The sequence below is a fragment of the Erinaceus europaeus genome, chromosome 9, assembly GCF_950295315.1.
Source record: "Erinaceus europaeus chromosome 9, mEriEur2.1, whole genome shotgun sequence".
Taxonomy (NCBI): Eukaryota; Metazoa; Chordata; class Mammalia; order Eulipotyphla; family Erinaceidae; genus Erinaceus; species Erinaceus europaeus.
Window position 1 is genome coordinate 15,990,934 of NC_080170.1, and position 12,970 is coordinate 16,003,903.

Sequence of the window (12,970 nt, forward strand, 5' to 3'; positions counted from 1 at the left end):
GGGTGCTGGGGTTCCTGGGGATAGTGCCACCACGGCTGCTGAGCTGGTGCGCCCCTTGCAGCGAGGGAGGTGAGTGTGACTCAGCCGCTGCAGGACGTGGAGGCTACTGAGGAGGGCCGTGCCTGCTTCTCCTGTGAGCTGTCCCATGAGGATGAGGAAGTGGAGTGGTTGCTCAACGGGACACCACTGTACAACGACAGCTTCCATGAGATCAGCCACCAGGGCCACCGCCACACGCTGGTGCTGAAGCGGGTCCGGCAGGCTGATGCAGGCATCCTGCAGGTCTCCTCCCCCAAGATCACAGCCTCAGCCCGTCTGCAGGTCAAAGGTGAGGTGCTCTGCAAGGTCCCTGGGCCCTCACAGGTGGGAGGGAGTTTCTATGTCCTCAGTCACCCCCACCCCTCTCCCCCACCCCTAGAGAAACCAGTGGTGTTCCTGAAGGCCCTGGATGATGTGTCTGCGGAGGAGCAGGGCACTCTGGCACTGCAGTGCGAGGTCTCCAATCGCGAGGCCCGGGTGTTGTGGCGCAAGGACGGCGTGGAGTTGGGCCCCAGCGACAAGTACGACTTCCTGCACTCGGCTGCCACGCGGGGGCTTGTGGTGCATGACCTGAACAAGGACGACGCAGGCATATACACATGCCATGTGGGCGCGGAGCAGACGCAGGCTCGGGTCAGCGTGCACGGTGGGTGTCTGCTGCACCGGGGGCGTGACTATGAAGAGGTGTGGTCTTGGGTGCACAGGGTAGGGCCTGAGTGGCCCCACCCACTTTACCAGCCTGCGCCCTGTGATGCTGCAGGTTCCAAAGAGGAGCTGTTGGACTTGGTCCCATGAGGCCCAGGGCCAAGCAGGTGGGAGACAGGCAGAGGAGTGCAAGATGGCATGGGGCTCTGCTGCATGGATGTTCATGGGGTCAGGGCTACAGTGCAGGCTGGGGACGGGGGCAGGGTGGGGAGTCCAGGAGGTAGACTAGGAGAAAGGGGTTTGAAGTGGGAGAACACCCAGAAGGACTTTCAGACATACCTGGGAAGGTGGCTGCAGGTTAGGCCATGCTCTAGATTGTCTGGGTGCCTTGGTAAGACAGAGGAGCCACCACAGACACCTCCAGCTAGCAAAGCAGATTGTGCAGCCTCTGAGCGGGAGACTGAGGGGGACATCTTCAGAGAAGGCAGCTGGCTCAGAGGAGGGGCTGGAGAGGGCAAGGATGTCACTCTGAGGTGAGGTCTTGTCTCTTCTGGGAGCTGGCCTGGAGGTGCTACAGGGTAGAAACATCTTTCTCAAGAGTTAGATGTCCACCAGCTTGGCTGGCATGACATGGTCTCCCCTGACCTGCAGACCTGCACGTGGGCATCACAAAGAGACTGAAGACGACAGAAGTGGTGGAGGGGCAGAGCTGCAGCTTCGAGTGTGTCCTGTCCCATGAAAACACTAGTGACACGGCCGTGTGGACGATTGGTGGGAAGATGGTGGGCAGCTCTGGCCGCTTCCAGGCCACCCGTCAGGGCCGCAAGTACATGCTGACCATCCAGGATGCTGTGCCCAGTGACGCCGGGGAGGTGGTCTTCTCTGTGCGGGACCTCACTTCCAAGGCCTCCCTCACTGTTAGAGGTGGGTAATGGCAACATGGGCCCCATGGGCTAAGTGGGATGGGAAGTCTGTGTCAGGTGCTGGGTCTGATGGCCTAGAGAGGGATCCCAAAGGCACATGTTGGTGTGTGTGTGTGTGTGTGTGTGTTTTACTGGAGTGATGCTCAGCTGTGGCTTATGGTGGTGCTGAGGAGTGAACCTGGGACTTTGAAGCCTCAGGATAGCATAACCATTACCCTGTCTTCCCTCCCTATGATGAAGTTCTCCATGGTCTGGGCAGGAGTGGACTTCTCATCTCTGATGCCAGGCCAGCAAAATCACTTACAATCACTAGCTCCTACTTTTTCTTTAAGTTTTTATTTATAAAATGGAAACACTGACAAGACCATAGGATAAGACCATAGGATATAATTCCACACAATTCCTGCCACTGGAACTCCATATCCCATTTCCTCCCTTGATAGTTTTCCTATTCTTTAACCCTCTGGGAGCACGGACCCGGGGACATTATGGAGTGCAGAAGGTGGAAGGTCTGGCTTCCGTAATTGCTTCCCTGCTGAACATAGGCATTGACAGGTCCATCCATACCCCTAGCCTGTCTCTCTCTCTCTTTCTGTAGTGGGGCAGGGGTTTGGGGAGGTGGGGCTTCAGGACACACTGGTGGGGTCGTCTGCCCTGGGAAGTCCGGTTGGCATTATTGTAGCATCTGGAAACTGGTGGCTGAAAAAGAGTTAAGATAGAAAGCAGAGCAAATTCTTGACTAATCATAAATCTAAAGGCAAGAATATTATGGATGGGGATTTTGGGTCTCCATTTTGGAAAAAGCTAGTAGGTCTATTTTAGGTATATTCCAAGGGGCCTATGACCCAACTAGTTTTTGCCTGCACCTGACATCCAGTATGCAGGGTACCTAAGCTATTGTCTGTGGAGATGGTGTCACAGTTGGAAAAAGGATCAGAAAGCTGGGTCAGGAAAGAGAGTAGCTCCCCAATATGGGGAAAGTATGTAAATATCATTAACTGGAAACCTCATTGATCTGATCTAGGGCCCATATTCAGCACAGGAGCCTATGTAACCTCTGCATCCCTGTAGGTCTGAGCTCACATTCGGTGGTCATGGCTAGGAACATTCCACGCTGCACCAATTTCAGGACCCATCTTCTTTGGATGATAGGCAGAGTATGTTATCCAACCTCCCTTCAGAGAATGGAACATTCTTTACCATTGTTGATTCACATTGAGGGTCAGGTCTGATAGGGGCCCACAGAGGAGTCCATTATGTTGTTCCTGATGGATATGACCAGTGACAGTGCGAAAGGCATCTGTTAGAGGTCTAGGCCCATCATGTCTGTGTGGGAATCCCAGGATTCCCTAAGGCCCCAGGTAATGGGGTGGCTTGATAGTGACTAAAGAGTCATTAAAGTATGCTAGCCTCTTGCCCTTATTCAGCTTTTGTAGTCCTTACTTTGTCTGACAGGGTTAGCTTTGGAGTGACTGAGGGACGTGCAATAGAAGGTAGAAGAGGAGGGTATCTAGGTCTAAGTAGAAACTATTTCATTAGGTGCTTTATGGTGTCTTTTTAGGACTTTCTGCTTGCTTGCTACATTTATTGATTCACTGAAAACTACTGTGCACTTTTGCTTTAAGGTATATGTTTTTCCCCAACTCCTGGATATATGTAGTTATACCCCGTCTCATGGACCCTGGTCTATATCTAGGTTTTGAGGTTTTTTTTAAGAAGTGTACCACCTGAAATGAATTTAAGGAATCCTATGACTAGCTCCTACTTTTGACAATAAACATCTAGAGCAGGTTTCTGGGCTCAGTTCACAGCTGGCACCACCTGTGGCAATGCTCTGAGTTACAGGACTGTGGCTAGTGCTGTTTTCCCCTCCCAAGCTGTGGAGACTCTGTTATTCTGGGGCTCCCAGCTCCTCGTTCTGCCTCCTAGTTTGGATGCTGCAGGTTCTGTGGCCTCAGCTTATAGTTGAAGGGCTCTAAGAGTCTGTTTGCACCCAAGGTGTGGCTGGGACTGGGCTGTATCTCATGGGTGCTACCTGTGCTCCCTTCAGAGAGGCCGGTGGACTTCTCAAAGCCATTGGAAGACCAGCAGGTGGCCCGGGGTGAGGACGTGACCCTGAGTTGCGAGTTGTCGCAGTCTGGCGCCCTGGTGCGCTGGCTGCGGGATGGGAAGGCTATTCGCAGGAGTCGGAAGTATGAAGTGCTCACAGAAGGCACACGGGCAGTGCTGATCATCCGTGCAGCCTCAATCAAGGACTCGGGCGAATACACGTGTGAGACAGAGGCCTCCAAGAGCACTGCTCACCTCCGTGTGGAAGGTAAACCCCAAGGCACTGGGGTGGGCTGTGGTGGCCTTGTGCCTTGGCGTGGCTGGAGCCCTTATGCTATTCCAGGCAGGAAAGCTGGCTCAGGGTTCAGAGGTAGAGCAAGAGAACTGTCCCTGGGGATGGAGTTATGCTCTTTCCCAAGTAACAGTGCAGGGTCCCAGCAGGCTTCACCCATACCCCTCCCTGATCCTCACCCCAGAAAAGGCAAACCGTTTCACGGAGGAGCTGGCCGACCTGCAGCTGGAAGAGAAGGGCACAGCTGTGTTCCAGTGTAAGACAGAGCACCCCACAGCTACCGTGATCTGGCGCAAGGGGCTCCTGGAGCTTCGGGCCTCAGGGAAGTACTCCATCAGCCAGGAAGGCCTAACCTTGAAGCTCACCATCAGTGCCCTGGAGAAAGTGGACAGTGATACCTACACCTGTGACATTGGCCAGGCCCGGTCCCAGGCCCGGCTCCTGGTGCAAGGTGAGTCTGGCTGCCACACTGTGAGCCCACTTGCTCCTTGGAGTTCTGCCCTGGTGTGTTTGTAGGCTCAGGAGACTCTGCCTGGCTCTGGACAAACTTGTTTTCCAATCTCTGGTTGTGTGTGTGTGTGTGTGTGTGTGTGTGTGTGTGTGTGTGTGTGTGTAGTTGGTTGCCTTTGGGGGGGGGGGGTCATCTGTGAGGTCCAACCAGCAAGTGTTCAGCAGCCCTCACTTTTCCATTTCTGAAACCCCTCCTCTAGGTTTGCATGCAGCCCCTACACCTGAACACTGTCTGTGTTTGAACTGAGGATGTACCCCCCTCAGGTGTCCCTCAGATCAGTGGTAGAGGTAGCAGTGTTCAGGCAGCCTGATACGGATGTCCCCAGGGTGTGGGGAGATAGCACTGATCAGTGACTTTACATCAGGCTCAACCTGACGCTGTTGACTGGCTATGGAAGAAGGGCAAACGCTAGAAGGAGAAGAAGTGACTGTTGCTCAGTATTAGCAGCTGTTTGTAATTGTCAGGCTGGATGAGGGCTATCATTCCTCCCTATTTACAGCCAAGGGAAGGACTTTACATGGGGTTGGGGGCTAGCCCAGGATCAGTTAGCACACTGCCATCTGGGTAGGACTTGGCCCAGTACCCGCCACTCAAACTGGAGTCAACTGTATCTCCTGGCATCTGTCCATGGAAGAGAAAACATGAGGGCAGCACACCTCAGTTTATTCTCTCTTTTCCAATGAACACAGTGAGCTTCCTATAAGCACTGTTAATGCAGCTGAGTCTCTGTGCTTAGTTCACTGATACTCTTGGTAATAATTGTCTTGCTCACAGATGTCCATGTCTGACTGTGTGGTCAGAGCCTTTCTTTGCCATGTTGTTTGGAGAATCAGACCCACCGTTCTCTGCACAGTCACCATCCTAACACCCCCTCTGGTATCCTGGAGCTCCTGCCATGGGGTTCAGGACCTCCCCAACCCTAGTTTAAAACTCCTTTTCTGAGTCAACCTGATACAACAACAAAACAGACTTCACTTTCTAGAAACTCATGGTGTCAAGCCTCCAGAACATTTTATCTTAAATGCTTCCACACAACTATATGTCTTTTTTTTTTCACTCTGTTTCTTCTTTTATTTTTTTTCCTCCTTGTTTCATATTTATTTATTTTCATGATGAAGAGAGACCAGAGCTCTGCTCAATTTTGGCACATGATAGTGCTGGAAATTGGACCTGGGGCCTCGAGCATGCAAGTCTGGTGTGCTGTCTCCCCAGTTGTTTGTTATTTCTTGTTAATATGAGATTTAACTTCATCACATGACTTTGGTGACAGTTGCATCAGCATAGGCAAGCTTGGGGACACTGAGCTGGGGTGTACCCAGTGTAATCTATAGAAAGTCTTGCCAGTTTGGGGTGTATCAGTGGACCAAAAAATATTTTCCTAGACAGTTTAGCTCTAAAATTTGACAATATGAGCCTGTTAAAGTTACTTGCTCCCTCTCAGCGTTGAGCTCACCCCAGGTCTTGGAGAATCCCCCTACCCAGGATGGGTGGTCTTGATGTGTCTGTCTGCTCGTACAGGCCAGAAGGTGCTCATCTCCGAGGACTTGGAGGATGTGGAGGTGCAAGAGGGCTCCTCTGCCACATTTTGCTGCCGCATCTCCCCTTCTGACTATGGGCCTGTCCACTGGTTTTTGGACAAGACCCCTCTGCACACCAATGAGCTCAATGAGATTGAAGCCCGGCCTGGTGGCTATCACATGCTGACGCTGAGGCAGTTGACCCTCAAGGACTCCGGCACTGTCCACTTTGAGGCGGGTGACCAGCGGGCTTCAGCCAACCTGCAGGTCACAGGTGGGCTGGGATCTGTGTGGGGCAGGTCTGTGGAGTCTCTGGAGAAGGCATGGGGACTGGACCATGCAGGGAGGTGGGCTCCAAGGGCCTAGGGGATGCTCCCAGGAAGAATTGGTGCATGTGGTGTGCAGAACATGACCTAGGCCAGGCCCCTCTGGTCTGACCTGAGCCCAACCTGATCCCTCAGTTTCATCTCTCTGTAGCCCCTGCCTGAGAGTGCAGGAGGGCCTGCATGTGCAGTGAGACTGGGGGCTCCTCCTGTGGCCCCTTGAGCATCAAAACGACAGCCCCAAGTGCCCATGCCTCCCTCTTTGTCCCCAGAGAAGCCGAGCATCTTCTCCCGGGAGCTCATGGATGTTACAGTCACGGAGGGTGAGGAGCTGACCCTTGTCTGTGAGACCACAGCCCCGGACAGCTCCGTGTCCTGGACCAAGGATGGGAAGACCCTGCGGTCCTCAGTCCGCTGCCGGCTGAGCCACGAGGGCAGCCGGGTCCAGCTGGTCATCACTGGTGCTACTCTGCAGGATGGTGGGCGCTACAAGTGCCATGTGGGGGGATCCTGGAGCAGCTCCATTGTCAGGGTACATGGTAAGCCCCTGGTGGTCTTCAGACACATTCAGGATGCTCAAGGTGGTCTTCAGACACATTCAGGATGCTCACTTGGAGCAGTGGGGAAGCCCGGTCTCTTCTTGCTCTTATCTTTGTGCCTCTGCCCACCTCTGCCTTTCAGCAACTTAGCTCTCTCTTTCTACTCCTCTTCTGAGCTCTGTGTAGACCACAGGTCATTTTTGTTTTCTTTTGTCCCAACTTTGTCTTGTTTTCTTTATCTCTTTTTCTCTTCCTTCTCACCTGGCTCACCTCCACTTCACTCATTAAGTTCAGGCTGTGTAGACAGACGACATTTGGGGCTCAAACAACACACTCATGTCTCCCAGCTCAGGAGGTGGCAAGTAAAGTGGCTTCCTGAGACCTCACCTTGGTACTTAAACGCTGTCTCCTTCCCATGTCTTCCATATGTCTGTCCTATTTTATTTCATTTCATTTTGTGAAGCTTCCTCCCGCAGGTGGGGATTGAGGGTTTAAACCTGGGTTTTTTGTGCATGGTAATATATATACTCAACTAGACAACCACTGCCTGGCCTATACCTAGATCTATCTGTCTGTCTGTCTGTCTATCTATCTATCTTTATTTACTTATTTTATCAGAGCACTTTTCAGTTCTGGCTTATGGTGGTGCAGGGGATTGAACCTAGAACTTTGAAGCCTTGGGCATGGGAGTATTTGCATAACCATTGTGTTATCTCCCCCCCCCTCCTTATTTTTTATATTCTCAGTGTAGTGCTAGGGAATGAGTCCAGGGCCTTACATATGAGTGATACCACTAAGCAGCCTTCCAGGCACACATTTTGTATTTCCTGAGAAAAAGAGATACTTCAGTAGTATTCCACCATCTGTGGAGTTCCTACTAGTGCTGTCCACGGTTTTCCCATGTGGTACTGGGTCTTGAACCTGGGGCTTCACATGTGGTAAGGTTCATACTTTACCCACTCACCCATCTCCTGGCTTTGTATCTTTTTTTTTAAATTCTTTTCCCCTTTATTGGAGGATTAATGTTTTACATTTGACAGTAAATACAATAGTTTGTCTATGCATAACATTTCTCAGTTTTCCACATCACAATACAATCCCCACTAGGTCCTCTGTCATCCTTTTCCAGGACCTGTATTCTCCCCACCCACCCACCCACCCACCCCAGAGTCTTTTACTTTGATGCAATACATCAACTCTTCTTATAAAGACACAGTTCAATAAGATTAGAGTCCACCCAGTGACTTCATTTAATCACCTCCAGAAGGTCCTGTCGCCAAACATAGGATCATAGTTCTGAGGTGCCATGGGAGGAGCTCCAGTACAATCATCTGGGGACAGACAGCTATGACACCCTTTCCAGTTCTCCTACTGCCTGCCTCACCTTCCTGCCCATACCCCAAATCCGTGAGGGTGGAGGGCTGGGGTTAAGTTGGTAACCCCCCTGTGGCAGGGGTGAAGCATGTCCCTTCCCTGCTCTTCATGGGGCTCCAAGTGCTGGAGATAAGGTGGCTGAGTCTGTGCCTGTCTGCAGCTCGGCCTGTGCACTTCCGGGAGGGGCTGAAGGACCTGGAGGTTCAGGAGGGCGGGGCGGCTACACTTCGCTGTGTGCTGTCATCTGTGGCTGCCCCCGTGGAGTGGCGACGTGGTGATGAAGTCCTGCGAGCTGGGGGAAAGTACAGCCTGCGGCAGGAAGGGGCTGTGCTGGAGCTGGTGGTCCGGGACCTGCGACCTTTGGACAGCGGGCAGTACTCATGCTGCTTTGGGGACCAGGTGACATTAGCCACACTCACTGTGAAGGGTAAGCACCGTACCTCCCCTGAGAATGTGGTCCCATGTGGTTCCCTTCATGTAGGAGGAGGGCAGTGGTGATGTGTCTCTCTGATATGGTTGCAGCCCAGCCTGCTGAGTTTATAGGAAGACTGAGGAGTAAGGAGGCCACAGAAGGAACCACAGCCACGCTGCGCTGTGAACTGACCAAGGAGGCCCCCGTGGAGTGGAGGAAAGGGTCTGAGACTCTCACAACTAAAGAAAGAGTTATCCTGAGGCAGGACGGAGCCGTGTGTGAGCTACAGATCAGTGGCCTGACTTTGGAGGATGCTGGCGAGTACACATGTGTGTGTGGACAGGAGAGGACCTCAGCCACACTGACTATCAGGGGTAAAGACATGTGGAGCAGTGGTTTTGTGTTATGTCCCTCTCTCTGCCATCTGTGTGGGTCTCTTTGCTTCTTTGCATGTCTCCTATGTGCTCAGTCTAAGCTAAACATAACATAACAAAGAAGAGGGGGATCTTCCCTGCCCTCGGAGGAACAACCCTTACTTATAAGTACTAGAATCACGTTTCTCTAGAGGCTCAGGAGAGGGCACGCCAGGAGAGGGCAGCATCCCAGGATACAGCAGGCCATGTAAAAGTCATGGGGGAGACCTCAGGGACCTGGCTGCTTTGGGAGGCAAATCTGAGTGTCAGGCTGAGGTGAAGGTGAGGTTGGTTGAGGAGGTGAAGTTGAGGAGAGGTTGAGTGAGGAGGTAAGGCTGTGTAAATCTGGGTGAAGAGGTGAAGTTGAGTTGAGATGGATAAGAGGTGAGCTAGGTGTGGGGGAGAAGTCCTGTGAAGAGTAGAGGATGAGTTGGAGGCTGTGGAGGTGAAGTGTGGGGGAAGTTGGTGCGCCTGAGCTTTTCTGGGGGTGTGGGAGTGAAGAAGGAGGAGCAGGGAAGGCTATTTGAGGGAGGGAGCTGGGCCATGAAGGTTGGCCTGCATGGTCAGGGTGGTTGTGGTATGAGTGTAGCTATTGTGTCTGGTTGTCTGGTCTGACTGTTGTGCAGCTGACTCCTACAGCATCTGTGTAGGGGGCATGGCAGAGGGCTGGGCGTGAGGCCTGAAGCTGGAAACTGGGTGAGCAAGCAAAGCTGGGTGTGGCCACTGACAAAGCCTATAAGGGTTATGTCCTCTGTGGGGTGGAGGTTGGTGAGGCTGTTATGAAGGTTCGTGTGTGTGTGTGTGTGTGTGTGTGTGTGTGTGTGTGTGATCAGAGTTTCCGCCATGCGGGGCATCTTATAGCTGTGTTGGGGGTCCCAAGTAGCACCCAGCAGGACAATGTCTCCTGTCATGTGTCCACATGAAGTCTGGCCTGTCTTCTGCAGGCTTCAGAGCCTGATAGTCTGTGTGTTTATCAGACCTTCCCCAGCCTTGACTACGTATGTTTCTAAAGCCTGACGCCTGAGTGGCCATGAGAGCCCTCATCCAAGCAGCATGGTGAGCTGAGCAGGGGCTCCTGCATAGTGTGATAAGAGGATTGAGGCTATCAGAAGTGGAGTTTCAGGATAGGGCTGCGGTGTGGCTGGTGGCCCACATAAAGCATTCAGGTCCTTGAGGACAGTGGCAGGCCAAGGCTGCCTTTTTGTGTTGGTGTGGAATGGGAGTGGAGTTCTCAGAGAGAAGAGGGAAGCCACCTGAAGAGATGCACCAGCCCCAGTCACAAAGGGAAGGAGCCTCACAGCTAAAAGGCAGGGCTGCAGAGGTGGGGCTGGGTGGTCACAGCACCAGTGTGGGGAGAGCTGTGTGGCTAGAACAGGAAATACTGGCAAACTCTAGGGAACAAAATTTCAGAGGCTGGTCACTCAGCCCCACCCAGCACTTTTGGCACTGGGAGGTGCTAACAGTGGCTGAAGAGCAGAGACCTTGTGTGGATGGCTTGAAAGGACCATCTCCAGAAACTTCCCAGGAAAGACAGAACCCAGGTGATCAGCCATCAGGAGGCACTGCTGATCTAGACTGGCAGCTGCTCTGGACAAACACATGAACACATCTGGACAGCCTTTCCTTGTTGGCCAATCACATTCATAGCCATCAGACCCAGGAGACCACAGTGGGATACCCCCCACCCCAGTGTGGGTACTGGAGTCTGCCTTGCGATGGGGCAGCACACAGGTCTTCAGATTCAGCCTCAGTAGGGATGCAATTGAGGTTGGACAGGTATACACTCCTTTTGTCAGTGTTCTGCTCTATCTCATGGATATGCTGTCCTGTCTGTGAGTTAGTTCTTACTAGAGGTACTCACTCAGGTGTAAATTTCTCATTTCCTTACTAAGCTTGAAGCCCCTCCCCCATCACCACCACCTTCAACCACACGGCACCACTTTTTGCCACAGCCAGCAGGCCCATGAGTCCTTGAATCAATTAGAGCTCTGAAGGATGAATTGCTTCTTGTCCAGTATCCATATCTGCCCAAATTCTACAGTGTTTTATGTTTCCTCAGTCCTGACAGTCAAGTTCACAAACACTGTGAGGAAGGAAGAGTCTACAGAAGGGAGCACGGCCACACTGAACTGTGAGCTGAGCAAGGAGGCCCCTGTGGAATGGAGGAAAGGGTCTGAGACCCTCACAACTAATGACAAAGTTGGTCTGAGGCAAGCTGGAGCCATGTGTGAGCTGCAGATACATGGCCTGACTGTGGAGGATGCTGGGGAGTACTTGTGCATGTGTGGGCAGGAGAGGACCTTGGCCATTCTTACCATCAGGGGTAAAGACGTGTGGCCAGAGGAACTGTTTTTGCTCCCAAGTGTTGACCTCATGACATCCACAGGGCCTATCCCACACTGCTTCCTGATCCAGTGCCACACTCTCCTCATATCTCCATTTAACCCACTGCCTTCCTGGCATGTTGTGTAAGCCTCAAGAAAAGAGCATCTAAGCCACTTCCCACCATGTGGCCACCACTGGTTTCATCCTGTTGTCTCACTGTGATCTGTGTCTCTTCATCAAACCTGCCTTCAAAGTCCTCCAGGAAATCTCCAAAGTGTATGCTTCTCGGTCCCAGACCAGTCAACAAGCTCCTATAAAGCAGGACACCTAGGGAGTCCACAGAAGAGGCCAGGGTCATGCTGTAAATAGGCCTGGTGGGGGAAGCCACATCTCATAATGTGAATTTGTCTCTCCCAACATGTGTCCCATGTGTCAATGATGTGAGTTTTCTATCTCTGTGCTGTCCATGTCCATTGTCACTGTTGCTCAGAGAGTGAGATTGTGTATCTTTCTGACACCCACCAGCCTTGCCAGCCAAGTTCACAAAGAGTCTGAGGAAGGAAGAAGCCACAGAAGGGGCCACAGCCATGCTATGCTGTGAGCTGAGCAAGGTGGCCCCTGTGGAGTGGAAGAAAGGATCTGAGATTCTTAAAGCTGGAGACAGAATCAGCCTGAAGCACGATGGGACCATGTGTGAACTGCAGATTCATGACCTGGCCATGGAGGATGCTGGGGAGTACTCCTGTGTGTGTGGACAGGAGAGGACCTCAGCCACGCTGACCATCAGGGGTAAAAACACATGTGGTCTCCTGGACCCCTGGCTGGTGTCTGCACACTGTCTTTTGTCACACCTCATTCCCTCAGTACTTCATGGCTGTCTGTGCTCTCACACAGGGGCCCCAGGAGTTTCCGTGCTCTTGTAGGTGACAGGGAATGAAGCCATTCCGTGTTTGTCTTGAATTTTGTGTCCAGTCCTTTGTGTCTTCTGCCCCTCCTGGCTCACTAGTCTCCCTTACTATCTGTGTTTTCCCCAGTTGTTCACACTGTGGTCCTCTGTAGTGTGTGTGGTTCCTGTGGGTGTCCTTGTCCTGGTGACAGAGTCCTCATCAGTGACTTCATGCAACCTCTCCCACCCCCAGTCCTGCCAGCCAAGTTCACTAGGGGTCTGAAGAATGAAGAAACCACAGAAGGAACCACAGTCACACTGCACTGTGAGCTGAGCAAGGAGGCCCCTGTGGAGTGGAGGAAGGGGTCTGAAACCCTCACACCTAATGACAGAGTCAGCTTGAGACAGGATGGGACCCTGTGTGAGCTGCAGATCCATAGCCTGACTGTGGAGGATGCCGGGGAGTACTCATGTGTGTGTGGACAGGAAAGAACTTCGGCAACACTGACCATCAGGGGTAAAGACACATGTGACCAAGAAGAGTTGTGTTTTGGTGTCTTGCTGTTGGCTTCATGCCACCCACCTGTGTGCCCCACCCCCATCATGTTCCCTACCTTTCATGCTGACACCCTTTCCTCATGAGTTCAGGGAACCCAGCATCTTTCTGGTTTTGTCGTGTGAGCCTCAGGAAGCCAGAATCTTAAGTTCCTTCCAACTCTTGG

General features: G+C 52.4%; 1 protein-coding gene across 1 annotated transcript in view; it reads left to right on the top strand.

The window, feature by feature from the left end:
- The window catches only part of OBSCN (obscurin, cytoskeletal calmodulin and titin-interacting RhoGEF), a 124,256-nt gene that overhangs the window by 56,517 nt on the left and 54,769 nt on the right, over positions 1-12,970 (top strand). Inside the window, exons 35-46 of the mRNA XM_060197425.1 lie at positions 62-328; positions 419-685; positions 1,336-1,608; positions 3,658-3,924; positions 4,133-4,399; positions 5,978-6,250; positions 6,572-6,838; positions 8,373-8,639; positions 8,735-8,998; positions 11,097-11,360; positions 11,888-12,151; positions 12,502-12,765. Coding sequence (XP_060053408.1) covers positions 62-328; positions 419-685; positions 1,336-1,608; positions 3,658-3,924; positions 4,133-4,399; positions 5,978-6,250; positions 6,572-6,838; positions 8,373-8,639; positions 8,735-8,998; positions 11,097-11,360; positions 11,888-12,151; positions 12,502-12,765 — 3,204 coding nt within the window. The remainder of the gene's footprint in view (positions 1-61; positions 329-418; positions 686-1,335; positions 1,609-3,657; positions 3,925-4,132; positions 4,400-5,977; positions 6,251-6,571; positions 6,839-8,372; positions 8,640-8,734; positions 8,999-11,096; positions 11,361-11,887; positions 12,152-12,501; positions 12,766-12,970) is intronic.